Source organism: Juglans microcarpa x Juglans regia, chromosome 4D (genome assembly GCF_004785595.1).
Source record: "Juglans microcarpa x Juglans regia isolate MS1-56 chromosome 4D, Jm3101_v1.0, whole genome shotgun sequence".
NCBI lineage: Eukaryota > Viridiplantae > Streptophyta > Magnoliopsida > Fagales > Juglandaceae > Juglans > Juglans microcarpa x Juglans regia.
The window spans coordinates 5,612,519-5,628,493 of NC_054600.1; the positions used below are offsets into that span (position 1 = coordinate 5,612,519).

The 15,975-nt window shown below is 40.8% G+C and overlaps 1 protein-coding gene across 1 annotated transcript; it reads left to right on the forward strand.

Moving 5' to 3' along the window:
- Positions 1–7,528: 7,528 nt before the first annotated feature.
- LOC121260083 (probable mannitol dehydrogenase) lies at positions 7,529–12,745 on the forward strand. The gene is given in 5 exon segments (XM_041161938.1): positions 7,529–7,607; positions 8,922–9,435; positions 12,191–12,242; positions 12,245–12,343; positions 12,540–12,745. Coding segments are annotated over 5 exon segments (918 nt in total). The 5' UTR covers positions 7,529–7,560.
- Positions 12,746–15,975: the final 3,230 nt, after the last annotated feature.

A 15,975-nucleotide genomic window follows, 5' to 3' on the forward strand; every position in this document is an offset into this window, starting at 1 on the left:
GGCGTGAAGGTGGCCCGCGGCTTCGTGGGGGGCGTGTGGGCTACCGGCGGCGAGGTAGGGGCTGAGGTTTGGGAGGTGAGGTCGCCGGAGGGAGGGGGAGCTGGTCGGCTGGGCGGTGTCGCGCACGGCGGCGCGACGGCGGCGCTGGGAGGAGACGATGGAAACGGGCGGAGGAGAGGAGAGAGAGAGATCGCGCGGGAAGGAGAGGAAATGAGGAAAAAAAAAGAAAAGAAAGAAAAGAAAAAGGAAGGAAAGAAAAAATGGAGGAAAAGAAATGAGGTCCAATCCTCATAACTTGGGTCACAAAAAATATCCAACGGAGACGATTTTAAAACCACAAGTTAAATAAAATAATTTAAACGTAATGGTAAAGTCAAATTGAAATAATTAAATCCCACAGTAATTAATTTAAATATTAAAAGCAATTTAAATGCATAATAATAAATAAATATTTGGAAAGCACAAAAAAATAATTTTCACCAAATAAAATCATAGAAATAAACTTACTAAAAATCCAACCAATTTTAAAATAAGAGGATAAATTTTTGAACAATCAAAAATAATCCTTCAGTAAAAATACACTGAAATACGGGGTGTTACATCCTCCCCCCTTAAAATAAAATTTCGTCCTCGAAATTTGTAGGGCCAATCATCACTCTAAAGCAGGATACCAAATACAACCAGAACACTCTTAAGAAAATCACACAACCTCCAACACCCAACGGGCATGGATACAACTTGCATAACTTTCCAAAACCCAAGAATAAACCACACATGGCATCCATTACGAAAGGTAAGATTAGACCCATACCTGCCGTAACTCCAGCGTCCTGAGTCCCTGGAATCTCGTCGCCAGCACTACCAGGAGTCACTGCATACACCCGAGCCTGAACTAGTTGCCTCTGATTAGTCCTACCACCGCGATGACCACCCTGATTTCCTTGGGTCCAATTAGGGCACTCACGAGCAAAGTGTCCTGTCTGACCACACTCAAAGCACTGGTTCCAACCCTGACGACACTCGCCCTCGTGGGCTCTATTACATCTACCACAAACTGGAGCTCGGCCCCCAATACGTATACCGGAAGCTGCCTGCGCTCTGGCCCCGATCCTTTGCACAAACTTCTGTGGCGACCCGGAGCTGCTCCCTTCACCATCAACGTTCAGTCGCTTCTTACCCGGAGGGGAATCTACCACAGCACCTCGCTCTCGCTTAGCAATTGAGGCCACATTGACCAACCTCTGAAAGTTCTGGATTTCCAAGCATGCGACCTGCCTGCGGATTTGAGGGCGCAACCCTTCTTGGGAACGTTCAGCCCGCATCTCTTCCGTAGCAATGAGGTGAGGAGCAAACCGCCCAAGCTCCATAAATTTCCTTGCATACTGCTCGACAGTCATGTCTCCTTGAACCAAATTATTGAAATCCCGAGCCAATTGCCGTCTCACCGAAACAGGAAAGAATCGATCATCAAATTCTTTCTTAAAACGCTGCCAAGACACAGCAGCCAAGGATCCCAACTCCATCTCTAAAAGTGACCGCTTGGTCTCCCACCAATTCGCCGCTTCACCTTGCAGCATATAACTCCCATATAATACCCTCTGGGCCTCAGTGCATCCACAGACTTCAAACGTTCTTTCCAGATCTTGAATCCACCTTCTAGCCCGTAATGGATCCTCTTCACCAGAAAAAGCAGGGGTCCTATGCGCTAAGAAGCGCTCATAGGTGCACCCGGCCTGCATCGCCCTGAACTGCTCTCCTTGCTGTGGACGAAAATTCTGCTGAAGAAACTCCGTCATCCTATTCAACGCCCTCGCCATGGCATAATTTCCATCACCCCTCGGTAATTCATCCTCGGGCTCATTAGCTTGCCTTCTTGGTCGTACCATTTTCCTGCCATAGCGTAACCCTTAACCCCACTATCAGTTTAAAACAAACTAAAAAATATAATTATAGTAAAATAAATTAAAATACAACCATATCACATAAAATAAAATAAAATAAAATAAAACCAACAAAATAAAAGGAATAAGATAAAAGGAATAAAACAAATGAAATAGTACACAAGAAAATAATTGAAACAAGTAAAATTGCCTGCCATATAATAAAATAACTAAATAAACTAAAATAACAAAAATAAGATAAATAACAAACAATTAACGTACAATTAAAATAAATAAATTAAAATAATGTACTCCCAACAAAATAATTTCAAATCAAAATTTTAAAATTTTCTGGTACTACACCTATGGGACATGTGGTTTTACCCAGAGCTGAACTGCTCTGATACCACCTGTGGCGCCCCCAATCCCCCTTATATAAATACACAGGGATCGAGACGCCAGGATGGTGACAACACGGTCACACATCCCAACGAAGTGCCAGTGTGTGTACATGCAACAGTGTACAAATATAATAACGCAGCGGATAGTCAACTAAGTACCAGAATTTAAATACAAATATTTAAAACAATTTATCTTTAAAAAATTATACAGTCATCCCAAATATAATACAAAAGGTGAATACATAAACTGATAAAAACACATAACTCACTAAACAGGAGCAATCCCAGATCACTCCTCCAACGGAGCCAAGCTAAGGCTCGTCATCATCATCTGCATCAAAATCTGCGATACCATAAAATGGTACCACAGGTAAGTATAAACCAAACAACTCTCGGGATAAAAATACATTAATGCAACCAACAATATAGCAAAATACAGTTAACCATAAAATACCATTTTTTCCCAGAAAAATGATTATTTCCAACACACGCCAAAAATCCCATTTTGGCCCAAAATATCCGTAACACATTTTTCCATAAAATGATTCACACAAACAATCCAATTATCGGACACTGTAGGCGGGAATCGCAGGCGGGACTCTACCACCGTCCCTGCTTACCACCATCCCTACCGCGTGCACCGTAGGCGGGAATCACAGGCGGGACACAACCACCATCCCTGCTTACCACCATCCCTAACGCGTGCACCGTAGGCGGGAATCACAGGCGGGACTCTACCACCATCCCTGCTTACCACCATCCCTACAGTTCCTTTACACACAATAAATACTTAACAGAGCACTGTAGGCGGGAATCACAGGCGGGACACAACCACCATCCCTGCTTACCACCATCCCTACAGTCTCTTTCCTTTTACTCACATGAAAATCCAAATCCAATAAATACATAAACATGTATGCAATACACGAAAACCCAGTTTTCTTTACAAACATGATCATGCATGCAATATGCGATGTACGTGAACAAGTCATAACCAACAACCACAATTCACAATGCAAACAAACACAACTCCGTCCACAATCCATCCAACCCCCGAAACTCCTCGGACTCAGTCCGGCAAAACAACCCAATTCACAGATAATATGCGTTAGTGCAAAAATATATTTAAATCACGAAAGTTCTTTAAGGAAAATACTTACAGTGCAATATAATAATTTCCGGAGGATCTCGAAGTTGCAAGTGGTGATTTCTGAGCAACACCACAGTGTAAAATACACTGTGGCCGTGGGTCACAATTACCAACTTTTCAACGAGGACAAACGAAGACCCAAGATTGATAGGGTAGGGCCTAGGGAGGTCGGTGAAGCCAATGGTGGCGGTGGTTTGCCGTGGGTGGCGGCGGAATGGGCGGTAGAAGACCAAAATGCCCAAATCGGAAATGTAGTTGGTGGAGCTTCACCGGTGACGGATCGGAGGTGGGGTTGGGTCCAATGGGTTGCCAAGAGGTCGGGGATGAAGTGGTAGGAAGATGGTGGCCAATGGTGGTGCGACGGCGGCGCAACGGCGGAAGGAGTGCCGCGGCTTCGAAGAGCTACTGGTGGTTAACGGCGGCACGGATGGAGGTGAGATTGGTGGGGTGAGGTCGCCGGCGGCTGGGGAAGCTAATGGGCTGGGCGGTGAGGGCCACCGCCGGCTCACGGCGGCGCTGGCGTGAAGGTGGCCCGCGGCTTCGTGGGGGGCGTGTGGGCTACCGGCGGCGAGGTAGGGGCTGAGGTTTGGGAGGTGAGGTCGCCGGAGGGAGGGGGAGCTGGTCGGCTGGGCGGTGTCGCGCACGGCGGCGCGACGGCGGCGCTGGGAGGAGACGATGGAAACGGGCGGAGGAGAGGAGAGAGAGAGATCGCGCGGGAAGGAGAGGAAATGAGGAAAAAAAAAGAAAAGAAAGAAAAGAAAAAGGAAGGAAAGAAAAAATGGAGGAAAAGAAATGAGGTCCAATCCTCATAACTTGGGTCACAAAAAAGATCCAACGGAGACGATTTTAAAACCACAAGTTAAATAAAATAATTTAAACGTAATGGTAAAGTCAAATTGAAATAATTAAATCCCACAGTAATTAATTTAAATATTAAAAGCAATTTAAATGCATAATAATAAATAAATATTTGGAAAGCACAAAAAAATAATTTTCACCAAATAAAATCATAGAAATAAACTTACTAAAAATCCAACCAATTTTAAAATAAGAGGATAAATTTTTGAACAATCAAAAATAATCATTCAGTAAAAATACACTGAAATACGGGGTGTTACAATATGTCAGTCTCAAACTGTTTCTCTCTCGTCATCGTCACTTAATTGAGACTGGTCTCACCTTACTTCAGGATGCCAATCTCCCTCTCTCATATTGGCCTCATGCCTTTCATACTGCCACGTATCTAATCGACCGTCAACTCACTCCTCTCCTTCAAAACAAATCACCCTTTGAGGTTCTTTTTGGACAAAAGCCCAATTATCTCAAATTAAAAACTTTTGGGTGTATTTGTTATCCCTTAACCAAGCCGTACAATACACACAAAATCCAGCCCAACTCCGTTCCGTGTGTCAAATAGAGTCTATCTCTCTCGGCATGTGCTTTTTTATGAAGAAAAAACCCTAGCCTCTATCGGGTCCTCATTCTCTCCATTTGTGCCATCTCCTTCAAATATTGCCCAGCCCGCATATGCTCCAGTGGCTCCACCTCCTGCTGCACCAGTGGTTTCGGAATCTGCTATTGCTGTGGACCCATCTCCTCCAGGTAATTCTTCTCTCTCTCACTCTCTGATTTTTTCAAATCCTTTGGATCATCTCAATACTTCATCTCCGTCAGTCCCATGTGTGATTGAAAATACTTGTGAATCTGCTCATTCCCCTCACCCTGCTTCACAGTTAGGTCCGATAGCTACACAAGTTTCTTCTTCACCTCACTCTATTTCTCATTTAGGTCCAGTAGTCATACCACCATCCCCAACTCGCCGAATACACTCCATGACTACTCGATCCATGAATAATATTTTCAAACCCAAACAACTCAATATTGTCACAAAACATCCTCTTCCTCAAAGTCTAGAACCAACATGTGTGACTCAGGCCTTATCCATGCCACAGTGGCGTGAAGCAGTTCCACCTCCAGCCGGTTGTAATCCCGTGAGTTGTAAGTGGATTTTTCGTGTTAAGAGAAAAGCTAATGGCTCAATCGATCGCTTCAAAGCTCAACTTGTTGCCGAAGGGTATCATCAAAGGCCTGGGATTGATTACACAGAAACCTTTAGTCTAGTTGTCAAACCAGCAACCATTCGGTCTGTGCTTACTGTTGCTGTCATGCAAGGTTGGATTTTAAGGCAAATGGATGTTAATAATGCATTTTTGCATGGTGAGCTTACTGAGGATGTTTATATGAGCCAACCACCAAGGTTTAAAGATCAGTCAAAACCAAATCATGTGTGCAGGTTACGTAAAGCCATCTATGGGCTTAAACAAGCCCCTCGGGCATGGTATTCTGCTCTTAAGGATGCTCTTATTCATCTTGGCTTCCATAACTCTAAGGCCGACTCTTCATTGTTCATTTATCGAAGTGGCTCACTTATATGTTATTTTTTGGTATATGTGGATGATCTTGTGCTCACTGGGAATGATTCAAGTTTTGTGCAATCTATTTTTCAGCAACTTGGTGCTAAATTTTCCTTAAAAGATATGGGCAATCTTCACTACTTTTTGGGAGTCGAAGTTATCCCAACTCGTGCAGGTTTATTCTTGTCACAGCATAAATATGTTCATGACTTGTTGTCCAAAACAAACATGGTTGGTGCTAAGGATGTCTCAACTCCGTTATCTACTAGTACATCCTTAAAATTGGTTGATGGTACAACTTCTTTTGATAGTACTGAATTTCGTCGTGTTATTGGGAGTCTTCAATATATTTCACTTACTCGTCCTGATATTTCTTTTGCCGTTAACAAGTTGTCTCAATTTATGCACAAGCCCACAAATACACACTGGACAGCAGTTAAAAGACTACTTCGTTATCTGAAGCAGACTATATTTCACGGTATTAAACTTAAAAAGGATACCACTTGGCATCTCACAATGTATTTTGATGCTGATTGGGCTGGGAATGTTGATGATCGTACTTCTACTTCCGCTTATATCAGCTTTCTCGGCCACAATCCCATTTCCTGGAGTTCCAAGAAACAACGGGATGTTGCACGCTCATCTACAGAAGCTGAATACAGATCATTAGCAAATGCAGCCTCGGAAACAATGTGGTTATTAAGTCTTCTCAATGAACTCGGATTCCCCCTCAAGCTCCACCTTCACTGCTCTGTGACAACCTTGGAGCCACTCATCTCAGCTTCAATCCGGTTCATCACTCTCGAATGAAGCACATCTAAATTGATCTTCATTTTGTATGTGACTTGGTTCAAAAAGGCAGTCTTAATGTCAGACAAGTTCATACCCAGGACCAGCTTGCGGATTTGTTGACCAAACCTTTGTCTAGGCAGCGTACTGAAATTCTTCGATCCAAGATTGGTCTTACCGATGGAAGCTCCATCTTGCGGGGGCGTATTACGAAAAACTGCACAAAATCTGCCTAGCATCATTTCTGCCCAGTCAACAGAGATTTCCATCCAAGTTTAGAATTCTAGCTGTTATGAATCTTTTCATTCATTGTAAATTTATATTCTTCCATAATTACAGCAAATGTACATATGTATTAGTTACCTAAAATAGGTTCTGCTCTTGTATATATTTTATTCAATTGTTAATGGAAAGTATGGTGGTTTTTCCATTGAAATCGTGTGTGTCTTGAAACTTTATATAGTTAATGGAGAAATCACACCCCAAGAATGCCTACGGATGGGCAGCCAGGGATACTTTTGGGGTCCTCTCTCCCTTTAAATTCTCAAGAAGGTCCTCTCTCCAATCTTAGTTATATATATATTTATTTTATACCCATAGTAGTATAAAAAAATATTTAATAGTTATTTAAAAAGAGATAGATCACGCGACATGTTAATATTACAATCTTAATTTGATGTTGTCCGTAGGCTATATATAATATTGCTCCTGCTATTATTCATGACATTATTGATCCTAGATGTGTCTATTTCTCTTTCAATTATAGATACTTATGAAAAATTCATATTCATTTCTATTTTATTTACTACAGATCATGTATAAATTATATGCTTTACAATTCCTCCTTTTTCTTTGGAATTCTTAATTGGGCTACAATGATCTGTCTACAATTTCTCTATTGTGGAGTATGTCACTCAGACCTTCACATGGTAAAGAACGATTGGGGTACGTCCACCTACCCGCTTGTGCCCGGGTAGGGCTGTGTAAAAAATGTTAGAACCCAGCCCTTCCGTGCGGCTCGACCCGACGACCAAAAAAGCGGGTTGAAGTAAGTTGCGGGTCGAACCTGCTGAAACAGATATTATCAGAAATCGCAAACTAAACTTCAGTCATTTAACCCTTCGAACCCCGTAGAACTCTCCAGAAACACTTTCTCGCCCTTTCCTCTCTGCCAAACAACCACCTATTCCCATGGCCTTACCTCATATCTTCTCTTCTTTCAAGTACTACGATAGCCTCATCGTTGTGGCCATTTCATTCTGTACTGCCATAGTCTGCGAGGCTATCTCCTGGATCCTAATCTATCGCATCAACTCCTACAAGTCGAGGTCCTCAATTGACAAGGTTGCCAAGAAGCTGCAGACGATGAAAACCGAGAGTCTCAAGGAGTCGAGCCACGACCTCTCCCTTTTCAAGTTCAAGTCCGGCGCCGTTGTCGCCCTTGTCCTCTTCGTCTTCTTCTGTCTTAGGGTTTTCACCACCACGCAGTGCCAGCTCTGACCTCTTCCCCATGCCAGATCCCAAAACCAATTGATCTGGTTCACTGCTACTCTTCCTTTAAATTCACATTATGATTGTTATGTTCTAGATCATACGGAGTAAGGTTTTGATTGGATTGTATAGGGATAGTGAGATTTGTAATTTTTGCCTGATTGTGCATTTATCCATGGATTCTCGAGAAAATGGGCTTTGTTTGTATTGGATGATGCTGGGTTTTGATCGGATTGTATAAGGATAGTGGGATTTGTAAGGTGTTTCTTTGGATCTGTTTGTACACAATTTGGGTTCCCATTACCTGCTTCCAATCTCGGGTCGGGTCGGCCCATATCGGTTTTGTTTGTTCTTGAGGCGGTTCGGGTCGGGTCGGGTCCATATATGAGATGGGTTGGTCGGGTTGCAGCCCTATGCTCGGGTATGTTTTCCACAATTCTGTATTATTGTTAAAAGTAATATTATTATTTCTTTATTCTTATTTTTATCACTTTTATTCGATTTCCAACTCAAACTACCAATTGTCCGATATGCATATATATATATATATATATATATATCTAAATCATCAGTACTTTTTTTGAATTTGCATAAAATCTTGGCTTAAATCTAATCGAACTCTCATGAGATTATACAAAAGCTGCTTGCGGATGAATCTTGGCCTACCTTGTGCTTCTAACTTCAGTTTAGGCGCTAACATGTTGTTTGTACATAACAACACAGTTGCTGGGTTTGACATTAGCTAGTCTGTTACCATCCCATGTAATAGTTCACTAAACTGACTTGGATAATGCAGGCATGAAATTGTGGGTGTAGTAAAAGAGGTGGGGAGCAAGGTACAAAAATTCAAAGCTGGAGACAAGGTTGGCGTGGGCTGCATAATCGGAGCATGTAATTCTTGTGATAACTGCTCCAACAACCTCAAAAATTACTGCAAAGAAATGGTCCTCACCTGCAGTGACAAGTATTATGATGGTGCCACCACATATGGTGGCTACTCAGATATCATGGTTGCAGACGAGCACTATGTGGTCCTTATTCCTGATAAACTATCACTTGATGCTTGCGCCCCTCTTCTTTGCGCTGGGATCACGGTATATAGCCCCTTGAGATTTTATGAGTTTGATAAACCTGATATGCAATTGGGTGTGGTTGGCCTTGGTGGACTAGGTCATGTGGCCGTGAAGTTTGCCACAGCTATGGGGGTTAAGGTGACAGTGATAAGTACCTCACCTAAGAAGAAGCAGGAAGCCTTAGAACATCTTGGTGCTCACTCATTTTTGGTTAGCAGGGACCAAGATCAGATGCAGGTACCGTGTTGTTAATATGTTGCAATGGTTCGAATCAAGTATATCCGGAAAAAATAATATATTAGATTTTGTCAAGTATGGATACTAATTACTCTTATCTTATCACAACATGTCATGTAATTAAAATTGCTTATATAAATAATAATCTTAAATAACATGGCATCTATAATAGAACGAGAGTACCACATGACCGTATTTTGAGGCTATGTAATAATTACTTGTAAGGTCCAGTGCTTGTGAGGCCCAGACCGTGCGCAAAGGCCCAGCCCTTTCCTTGGAGGAGTGTGAAACGACGCCGTTTGGGGTAAGTTTCCCTTCTTCCTCAACCTTTTCTCCCCCGATTCTTTCTCCCTTTTTTCTCTCTTTCGGTTTCTAGTTTCCCCCGCGTCTCTTTCTCACGTTACTCACTTCCTCCCGTTTTCATCTCTTTGCTTTCGTTGGTCTGTTTTCATGAGTCCGAATTTCATGCCCTAAATTTCCTCCATTTTCCTTTCCCTCAAAATGGGATTCTCACTCAATCGCATCCCTCCATTTTCTGCAGATTGTGTGCTCCTCTCCAATCTGACGTCTCTCTCTCTCGCGTTCCTCCATTACTGTAGATTAGTGTTTCTGTCTTCAAACTCATCTCTTCTCTCCCTCTTGCGCAGTGTCTTTATCTTCAGGTATCTCCCTTTCCTCTCAAGTCGACGCCTTTCCTTTTTATTGTTTTACTTCATTTTATCCTTTGTTCAATGCGTTGCCTGCGTTGAGTTTTTCTAGGTGGTGTGGCTGCGTTTTCTCCCTACTGGTTGTTTGGCTTTTAGACACTCACCCACTCTCACTTCTCTCTTGTTCTCTCCCGTCTGCAAAATGGTAAATCTCCTTGCCATAGTGTTGACGCCGAGCTCTATCAAACGGGTAAGGAAACCGAGTGCTATTTTACATTCCTTTTTCATGGTGTAAATTAGTGGCTTTTAATGTTATGATCATTGGAAAATTTATATTGTTTATAATCAAATTTTAGGGCTTTGTAATCTAATGGTGTTTTGTTGTTGAAGAAGAATTATAAAGGGTGGCTATTGGGTTTGACGTGATGGTGTGGGAGGAATTTTGAAATTGTGTAATGTTGTTTTGGTTAAATTGTCGGTGGTTGCTTGGGGTTATGAGCTGCTGAAATGAGTGTGATTTATTGATTATTTGAGTTGACATTGGTTTTGGTGGGCGTATAGGACAATATCAAAATTAGTATATGGTATTTTGGGTTGAAGTGCGGGCTATCCAGATTATTATATGGTTGTTTTAGTGAGTTGTTTTTGCTATAATATGGTTTGGGATTATGGGTTTTAATTATTTAGATGGAAGTTGTGTCAATTGTATTTTAACACTCAGTGTATATTTATTTTCTATCAATAGGTGACGAGATTTTTAGAGGTCGAATTCAAGACATTGATAATACGCTGCAGGAGTCAGGTAAACGGGGTTCCTATGATAAGTTTTATACGAGTTAATAAGACTGAGGTTGACTTTCTGAAAACTTGCATATTTTGTGATGAAATGAGAACTTGGGAAAACAAAACCAACCTCAATCGCTTAATTACGTTACTTATGAAATCTGTGTGGAAAAGGAAAAATATTTTTTGACATGCATTATGTAGACATGAGCTAAATTCTGTCATGTGGTCTCTAAAATTTGAAAAAAAGCGATATTGAGAATCTGAAAAATTGTAGATTTATTTAAAAATATGCTCTGACTTTTGTTTTCAGTATGTGAAAATGATCTGATTATGTTTTGGTACTCTGTTTTATTTTGATATAACATCTGAAAACCTTTGGGATGGTGTACTAATTTTTATATCTAACTCTATCTCTGCTTTGCTCTGCTCTGCTCTGTTATGCTCTACTCTGTTTGGGTTGGTACCAACTTCTCTGTCTCTGAGTGCACCCACTTTAGAAACAAAGTGGTTTTGTTGTGGTCTTTCTTGTGTGCACACTTGGGGCTCCGAGAGTAATAAGGAAAAGATTTCACCTCTATCTCTGCCTGCTTTGGCCACCAGGGTTAGCTAACCCTACCACGGGGGTAAAATATGGTCTATGCTTTGATGTGATGATGATACTCAGTTTATGTTATGCCAAAGTATTACGGGTTTTACTTGTCTTAAAACCATCGCTCTATTACTTTTGGAAAACATGTTTTGTTCTACATGATAACTCTGTAAAATATTTTGTTCTGCATACTATACTTTGTAAATGCTCATATTTGCACGCTAACATATGTCCTCTGCTTACTGAGTTGTTGATAACTCACCCCCTATCTTCATAATATTTTCAGATGATGTGGAGAGTCCAACTGAGGACCGGTATGAGATTGGTGAGCATGATTAAGCTGATGAGGGGATGTTAAAAGAAGGAATTCTGATGTCCTTTATATTTAATGTCTCTTAGATTTAATTTTTATCTTGGATTTAGTAAGACTTGTGAAGTTATCAGTTTGGTTTGTTATGACTATCGGGAGATTATGGACTCCTTAGATTATTTTTGTTCTGTTGCGGTAATGAATTTGTAGAGTTTTCATGGTGATTATTTAGAAGACATGAGTTTGAGTTTTACTAATAAAGTTTTTTTTTAGAGATTTATTTTAATTGTGTTAAAAAATATATTTATAATTAACAAGTAGTAATTCTCCAAGCCATCCCAACTTGGAGCTTTAGATTACTCGTATATCTCGATAATCATATTTGTACTGCATCTTGGCTTCTAATTTTTACCAACCGTGTAGGCTGCACAGGGTACATTGGATGGTATTATTGATAGAGTCTCTGCAGTACACCCTTTCTGCCTCTGATTGGATTGCTGAAGTCGCATGGAAAGCTGATTATGGTTGGCGCACCAGAAGAGCCACTTGAGCTACCAGTCTTTCCTTTAATTATGGGTAAGCATGGTGCATGTCTAATGAAAGCTTGAGCAGTACTTGCTGATTGACATTGATGTGTTTGACCTTTGCTCTCTTTTCAGTACTACATGTTCAAATAGTATTAGCTGTGGCAGCCGCTTATGATGTGGTTGCTGCCTATATATTAATTTCACCTTAGAGATGGTGTATTAATGAAGTATTACGGAAATGACAGGAAGAAAGATAGTGGGTGGTAGTGCCATGGGAGGCATGAAAGAGACACAAGAAATGATAGATTTTGCAGCCGAACACAACATATCTGCTGAAATTGAGGTGATTCCAATCGATTACGTGAACACTGCCATGGAGCGCCTTGTGAAAGCAGATGTTAGATACCGATTTGTCATTGATATTGGGAACACATTGAACTCGAGCTGTTGAATTCTGCTTCCTTAATCTTAGTATGAGTCACTGACTAGTTGACTATTCAACTCAGTTGATTCAAAAGTCTATCTTCTGGTATTATGTTGTTTTGCTTTTATTTTCTCTGCAATTTTGCAAAGATGTTTTGGGATAATAGTCAAATATAAAATCTTTTCTGATTTGGGATTTTAAAGACCCAATTAGATGTTGCATGTCTTCATGTAATCCATTCCATTAAAGACAGACAATGCATTAACAGATATTGGGTCCTTTGTAATCTCTTGCACTAGTGATCATGAAACATTTCATTGCATTAATACAGGCCAATTTTAACTACCTTGCAAGATATGCTTAAAATCACGATCAACATAACAACATGATCAAAGCTTTGAGTAAAAGCCAACCAATTCCACAATCAGTTATGCATTAAATAGCAAAAAATACTTATAGCATGAAAAGAGCTAATGCTCGGAATGTAGAAGAACAAAAGTTATAACTGCATGCAAATGATCTGTTTATTTTTTCTTTGTAGTAGCCAGATAAATTTGAGTAATGGGAGGAATCACTTAATCATCATTAAAAATCTGAGGAACTAGAAGTGATACTCTTAATTAAATTAATTCTCAATCACGTCAGAAAAAGAAAAAGGGGTTTATTTGCGAACATACAAGGTCATCCAATTGATTCAAAACAATCGTGTGGTGTTTAAAACGATATATATATATATATATATATATATTATATATGTTTATTAAAACAAACGATATATATATATAATATATATATATAGCTTAAAACAAAATATCGTTGCACATTGATAAAATACATGTCGACGTAGTTGCCATTCCAGGTACTTGCTGCATGCAATTATGTATAAGGAATAAGGTTAAAGGAAAAAGAATACAGGTACAACGACGAGTACTTTAAAGAGACCTAAGCGACGTTCCAACTATTAAAAACATAAAAAACAAAAGGTACACGTAAGATAAACTCAAAAATTGAAAACTCAAGGTAGCTGATTGGTATATATGTGTCTTCACAGTATCATTTTCTATCATGAGCATGCCAGTGGACACTAGATAATCTGAGGTTCGTGATCAATTACAATAAGGCCAAGGCAAGAACTTTTGCAGAGTCAACATCGTACAAATCATATACTAATTACAACAACTAGGGTTTTTTTTCCTTAATTAAGAAAAGCAAGGACAACAAACTTATATGTATAGATATACTAGTAGTGTATAAGTAAATTACAAAAACCCAGGCATGCATCTTGTCTTCATGTTGTTTTTGGCAAATCAAACTATGGTAGCAATGGCTTTAAACTAACAACGATACAACTTCAAATAAAAAAATGTCACTTGGATGTATACATAATAATGATCATGTCCTGCATATATTCTGGGTAAAGAAGGCATGTTCATCGATGCACGCAATAGTTTATTCACTTTGGTTTACAACTTTCATATATGATATAATTCACTTTGTTTTATCAAGGGCATGTTTTAATTTTCTGTTAGTGATGTGGAGCCCAGGTAATTTGATGGTTAGGTACGTATGGTGGTTTTCTTTTCCTTTTTTGTGTGTAGCCGGCCCAGCCCGTGTTGGAGCCCATGAATTAAAACAAAAGCCTAGCCAACAGCCTTAAATGACGCTGTTTTAGCCAAAAGGGCTTGAAATACCCTAAAATCCTTCCTCTTCCGCCCTCTTTCTCTCTTGCGCCGCACCATCCCAGGCCCCTTCTCTTCCAATTTCTTCTCCTGCAACCTATGACCTGCGGCGCCACCCTCGCCCTCCACCACCTCGACTCCACATGCCGACACTTCTCCTTCCTCCACTACCATCGTCTGACCACAAACCGCATGCCCCCAGTCAAAGCCAAGCACAATACCCACTACGAATGGCCTCTCTAGGCCATGTGACTGCTGCTCGTCTCACCTCTCTATTAAAGACCCAACCACTAATCCAAAACTCCTAGGATTGTTTTGATTAAGTATTTAACCCTCATGATCATAACATTCAACCACACTTTCAAATCCGACATCCACGACGGCTTACTCTTTCGACATTGACCCAGTGGTAGCCATTTTTCATTCGGCAGTTTCACTCATCTATCAATATTCAATGGCTTAATACCATGGCCATACATAGTATCAATGCATTTTAATCCAGCCTATAGGTTGCCCCCTATGTGACTTGAACTCGTGATGTGATCCCTGCTCTTATACCAATTGTTAAAGACCCAACTATTGATCCAAAAGTCCTAGGACTATAAGATACTAATTTGGTTAAGTATTTAACCCTCAGGATTATAACACTCTCACAAGCACGCGTGCGCGTAAGTTGACCACTAGCCCCTCCACCGTGGCCTACGCATAGTTCAGTGTCCTCAAATCTCATTCTCTACCTCAACCTCCTACCCCGTGCTTTTCAAAAAAAATTCACCTAGGGTTCCACTGTCGCCGCTTTGGTCCGCCGTCTTCAGGTGCTCACTGAAGGTCATCCGACCACCCCCACCCCCTCCAGTTCCACTTGGCCTCTTTCCCCTCTCAGATCTCCCCCACTACCGAAATCGGATCTCTCTCTGTGGCTTCTTCGTTGCCGCCAACCACCAACAGCCAACGCAAGCCCTCTCTCCCCATCCACTAGGTTCGTCAAATCCTGCCTCCTTCTAACTTCCCCACCATAGTGCCCCTCGATTTCTTTCCAGATCCGTTGTTGTCCACAAAGCTCGCCACTGCCTCCACCGAGCTTCACCCATCCAAACACCACCACAGTAAACTCCTCCACCTCTCACCTCGTATTTTATTTTTCTGCTCACATTCAAATCTAGTTCTTTAACTCTTTCCATCTGTGCAATGACACGTGCACGCACACATGCACTAATTTCTCTTGATCCGAGAGGAACACCCGCGGTTAGCACACTTTGATCATCTAGAATTTCCCTTTCCCATTGTAAGTAATCCTTGAACTAACCTTTAAAATACTATCATTGGAAATTTTTGAAATTGTGATGTGCAGTCTAGTTGTGACTTTTTGAAGTGGTCGAGGGCCCTGTGGAGCATTGGTAAAAAAATATTTGTAGTTGCTTGTGAATTGTTGATCAAGGGCCAGGTGAAGCATTGGATATGAAAATTTGAAGTTCTGATGTGGTTTGAGATTTCTTGTAATTGTTTGTTTTTTTATACCCACTATTAATGTTGTTATAATTAATTACCTGTTGCATGTCATTAAAAAATTTAGTAATT